Source organism: Perca flavescens, chromosome 21 (genome assembly GCF_004354835.1).
Source record: "Perca flavescens isolate YP-PL-M2 chromosome 21, PFLA_1.0, whole genome shotgun sequence".
NCBI lineage: Eukaryota > Metazoa > Chordata > Actinopteri > Perciformes > Percidae > Perca > Perca flavescens.
This window is the reverse complement of record NC_041351.1, coordinates 1379540-1384539: the sequence shown is the minus strand read 5'-3', so window position 1 is coordinate 1384539 and position 5000 is coordinate 1379540. Positions and strand designations below refer to the sequence as shown.

Sequence of the window (5000 nt, the reverse complement as noted above, 5' to 3'; positions counted from 1 at the left end):
GATGTATAACAGCTGTATACTACTATCTCTGTATGGATGTGATATGATGTATAACAGCTGTATACTACTATCTCTGTATGATGATATGATGTATAACAGCTGTATACTACTATCTGTATGATATATGATGTATAACAGCTGTATGTATGATGATATGATGTATAACAGCTGTATACTACTATCCCTGTATGATGATATGATGTATAACAGCTGTATACTACTATCTCTGTATGATGATATGATGTATAACAGCTGTATACTACTATCTCTGTATGATGATATGATGTATAACAGCTGTATGATGATATGATGTATAACAGCTGTATACTACTATCTCTGTATGGATGTGATATGATGTATAACAGCTGTATACTACTATCTCTATATGATGATATGATGAAAAGAACATAAATAAACTACTTTAACGTAGATTTTCTTTAGGGTATTTACGCGTTTATTACGTGGTATCTGATCGGTGCATAAACTCCAGTACTTCCCGATACCGATACCAGCGTTTTAGGCAGTATCGGAGCCGATACCGATACTGGTATCGGACCATCTCTAGTTTAAATAGGAAAAGTATTGAGGCAAATTTCACAGTTGTATGTGTTTTTTTTTTTTAGTTCAATAATTGCAACATCTTTCCAGAAGTAAACGAGTAATTGTTTAAAATTATCGTGATTTCAATATTGACCGAAATAATCGTTTTCCTAATCGCGCAGCCCTACCTGTGTGAAGGTGAACCTCTGAGCCGTTTGGGGGAGGGACTTGTCGCTCTGTCGGTTTGATTGACAGCTCCTGGGAGCCTTCAGGACCACAGTGTCCGGCCCCTCGATGGTCACACAATCCTTCAGGGACAAAACAAAGACACAAACTGTTTGAGTTCTGCACCGAAAATAAAAGCAAAAGTTTTCAATACATTTCTTAAAAAACGTCAAAAACATCGAAATGTTAAAAGAAAACGTGAAATGCATCAAGTGGCAACACAACTCTTGAATGTGTGATACTGTGCATGTGTGTGTCTGTGTGTGTGTGTTTGTAGGTGAGTGAGTGTGTTCCGTGTGTGTGTGTGTGTGTGTGTGTGTGTGTGTGTCTGTGTCTTGTGTGTGTGTGTGTTTGTAGGTGAGTGAGTGTGTTCCGTGTGTGTGTCCTGTGTGTGTCAATGTCTTGTGTGTGTGTGTCTGTGCGTGTGTGAGACTGTGTGTGTGTGTGTCTCTGTGTGTGTGTGTGTGTGTCTGTGTGTTTGTGCGTGTGTGTCTCTGTGTGTGTGTGTGTGTGTCTCTGTGTGTGTGTGCGTGTGTGAGACTATGTGTGTGTGTCTGTGTGTGTGTGTGTCTGTGTGTGTGTGTGTGTGTGTGTGTGTGTGTGTGTGTGTGTGAGTGCGAGAGACTGTGTGTCTGTGCGTGTGTGAGACTGTGTGTGTGTGTGTGTGTGTGTGTGTGTGTGTGTGTCTCTGTGTGTGTGTGTCTGTGTGTGTGTGTGTGTGTGTCTGTGTGTGTGTGTGTGTGTGTGTGTGTGTGTCCTGTGTGTGTGTGTCTGTGTGTGTGTGTGTGTCTCTGTGTGTGTGTGTGTGTGTGTGTCTGTGTGTGTGTGTGTGTGTGTGTGTGTGTGTCTGTGTGTGTGTGTGTGTGTGTGTGTGTGTGTGTCTCTGTGTGTGTGTGTGTGTGTGTGTGTGTGTGTGTGTGTGTGTGTGTGTGTGTGTGTGTGTGTGTGTGTGTGTGTGTGTGTGTGTGTGTGTGTGTGTGTGTGTCTGTGTGTGTGTGTGTGTGTGTGTGTGTGTGTGTGTGTGTGTGTGTGTGTGTGTGTGTGTGTGTGTGTGTGTGTGTGTGTGTGTGTGTGTGTGTGTGTGTGTGTGTGTGTGTGTGTGTGTGTGTGTGTGTGTGTGTGTGTGTGTGTGTGTGTGTGTGTGTGTGTGTGTGTGTGTGTGTGTGTGTCTCTGTGTGTGTGTGTGTGTTACCTGTGATTCTCTGTTGTCACTCTCTGCTGCGGTGAATGGCCGAACCCTCAGAAACACCTGCAGGTTCTCCGACTGAACGTTGTCCTGATGAGAGAAAAACGTGAAGAACATCTGTCACCATGACAACCTCCAGCAACATCCCCATCACTGACAGACCAACAGTAGTTGAGTATATTTACAGGCCCGGGTACTCAATTCAGCACTTTTTTTAGTCACATTATTTGCCTCTAAATACACTTTTTTTGCCTCTAAATACTCTTATCTCTTAATCCACTTTTTCGTCTCTAAAGCCACATTTTTCTTTCTCCAAATACACTTTTCTTGTCTAAAAATACACATTTTTTTGTCTCTAAATACACTTTTTTTAAGTATGGAAAAATGTCTCGTCATTCAAAACCAGATTTCAATCCCTAAGGAGTAAATCAGTGAGCCAATCAGCACGCAGCATGCTTCTACCCAGATCTAATCATGTCTGTGATTGGCTGTCTAACGTTACACAGAGACGCCTCACATAGTCGGAGCTCAAAAATAAAAACACAAGATCTGCGCCATGATGTGTAATGTTGCAATATTGGTTTATAAAATCAAAAAAAAGTATCATTTAGGAACCAGATTCAAAGTCATAGTATTGGTATCAAATATTTTTGAACGATACCCAGCCGTAACATTTACTCGAGTACTGTACTCAACAACAGCTTCTGATATGGAGGTACTCGTCCTTTACGTCATTACTTATTACTAGAGGGGTGACGAGATCTCTCTCTTAATTTAGTTATACAGGAGAGAAGCCGGTCGTTTATAACCTTTCAACATTTTTCCACTCTCACTTCTTCATTGAAGTTTTCTGTGAAATATTTTTCAAATCTCATCTTGTATTGATCTCGTGTCACGTCTCGTCACACCCCTACTTAGTACAGTTTCTGCTACTTTATATAGCCAGACAGAAAGAGACAGACAGACAGACAGAGAGATAGAGAGACAGACAGAGACAGACAGACCGAGAGAGAGAAAGACAGATAGAGAGACAGACAGAGAGACAGACAGAGAGATAGAGAGACAGATAAACAGACAGACAGAGAGATAGAGAGAAAGACAGAGACAGACAGAGAGAGAGAGACACAGACAGAGAGACAGACAGAGAGAGAGAAAGACAGACAGAGAGACAGACAGAGAGAGAGAAAGACAGATAGAAAGACAGACAGAGAGATAGAGAGAAAGACAGAGACAGACAGAGAGAGAGAGACACAGACAGAGAGATAGAGAGACAGACTGACAGAGAGATAGAGAGACAGACAGAGACAGACATAGACAGAGAGACAGACAGAGAGAGACAGAGAGATATAGCCAGACAGACAGAGAGAGACAGACAGAGACAGACATAGACAGACAGACACAGACAGAAAGACAGGCAGACAGACAGACAGAGAGATAGAGAGACAGACAGAGACAGAGAGACACAGACAGACCTGTGCAGGTAGAGCATCAAATTCCCCCAGCAGATCTCTCCTGATGTCGTCCACCACCACCGGCCCGACTCTCTCCGGGATCCCCCCCAAACAAGACTCCATCATTACTGCAAAAACAAAGATGTAAACATCAGTAACAATGTTCAGTAAACAGACATTCTTACCTCCATAGCTGTGGAGGTTAACATCTCTAACCATTAACTGTGTGCTGGGGATGACATAAGTGCCGATTTCCCAGGGTTAATCATTATGATAAACTTAATAATTTCCAGGAATTTGTATCACCGTAGTTAAGACAGGGTTCATACGCATTTTAACCAGCACTTTTCGGCAAATCTCCATGACTATGTGTTCCTGAAAATGTCAGTCGACATTCTCCAATAAGAATACTGATCAGTGTTAAAGTTTCCCCTCAGAGGTTTAACTATAAATGAATGATGTCTGTGGTTCATAGATGGATTCTTAATATTGCTCCCCGAATACAACGCTGAGGTTAAGATGACCTGAAAATGCATTTATTAATCACATATTATTATGCTGGGTTAAAACTATATTTAAAAACTAATTCCATGACTTTTCCAAAACTTTCTGGGTCTTTTTGTTTCCAAAAACTTTCCAGGCCCTGGAATTTGCATTTTTTTTTTCAATTCCATAACTTTTACAGGTTTTTTTCAAAACGTATGAACCCTGTAAAGAAGAAAAATTTAACAATTTCAAATTTTAAAACGTTGGAAAAAAGGCAAAAACAAACTGTGAAAAAAAGGCATTAAAAAACGTCGAAAAAAGGTTGACAGGAAGACAACACAAGGGTTAATTATTTCCAGGATTTTGGATCACCATAGCCCAAAAATATATGTAAAAATTAGGGCTGTCCTCGACTAAAGAAATCCTTAGTCGACTAACAATTATAGGATTTTGTCGACTAATCGATTAGTTGATTTAATTGACAGAGCTGTGCGCTGAGAGGTGGTTAAGACTAGAAAAGCACAATATAAATGTAGTTAATTAACAATCTGTAAAACTGAGTTTCTCCACAATTAATCCTGCAAAAGCACCACTTTAAATCTTGTGTTTACCATAAATGTGCTCAGAAGCTTCTTGGAAATGAGTAATTAAGCATGAATAAGCATAAAAAATGACTAATCGACTAAAGAAATCTTAGTAAGACCAAAACGACCGATTAGTCGACTAATCGACTAAGAGGTGGCAGCCCTAGTAAAAATGCAGGAAATGGGACTCACATTGGACCCCCAGTTTTGTGTCTCTCTCCCTCCCCCACCCCCTACTTTTCTAAACCAAAGTTCCGATTTCACCAGTGGAGCGTGCTGATTTAAAAACTATCTTCAATCACGATCTACCTCTTATGTGAGCGAGCGGAGGAGAACGAACACTTTAAATGTTTACATATTTAAACGGAGTTTGGCGTGACTTCTAATGAGATACTTTTATTAATCCCATAAATTGGGAACTCCTGAATAAACAAAGGAGACACAAATTGTCCGAGGTCGTTAGCGGTGAACACTCAGTCAGTTTCATGTTTAATCGGTCAGAGAGACACATAACTCTTACGTTTAAAG

General features: G+C 40.7%; 1 protein-coding gene across 1 annotated transcript in view; it reads right to left on the bottom strand.

Annotated features, from left to right (window-relative positions):
* LOC114548515 (kinesin-like protein KIF20A) overlaps window positions 1-5000 on the bottom strand; it is a 9362-nt gene that overhangs the window by 4076 nt on the left and 286 nt on the right. Inside the window, exons 2-4 of the mRNA XM_028568498.1 lie at window positions 3424-3530; window positions 1958-2041; window positions 729-848 (exon numbers count right to left, since the gene is read on the bottom strand). Coding sequence (XP_028424299.1) covers window positions 729-848; window positions 1958-2041; window positions 3424-3528 — 309 coding nt within the window. The 5' untranslated portion in view covers window positions 3529-3530. The remainder of the gene's footprint in view (window positions 1-728; window positions 849-1957; window positions 2042-3423; window positions 3531-5000) is intronic.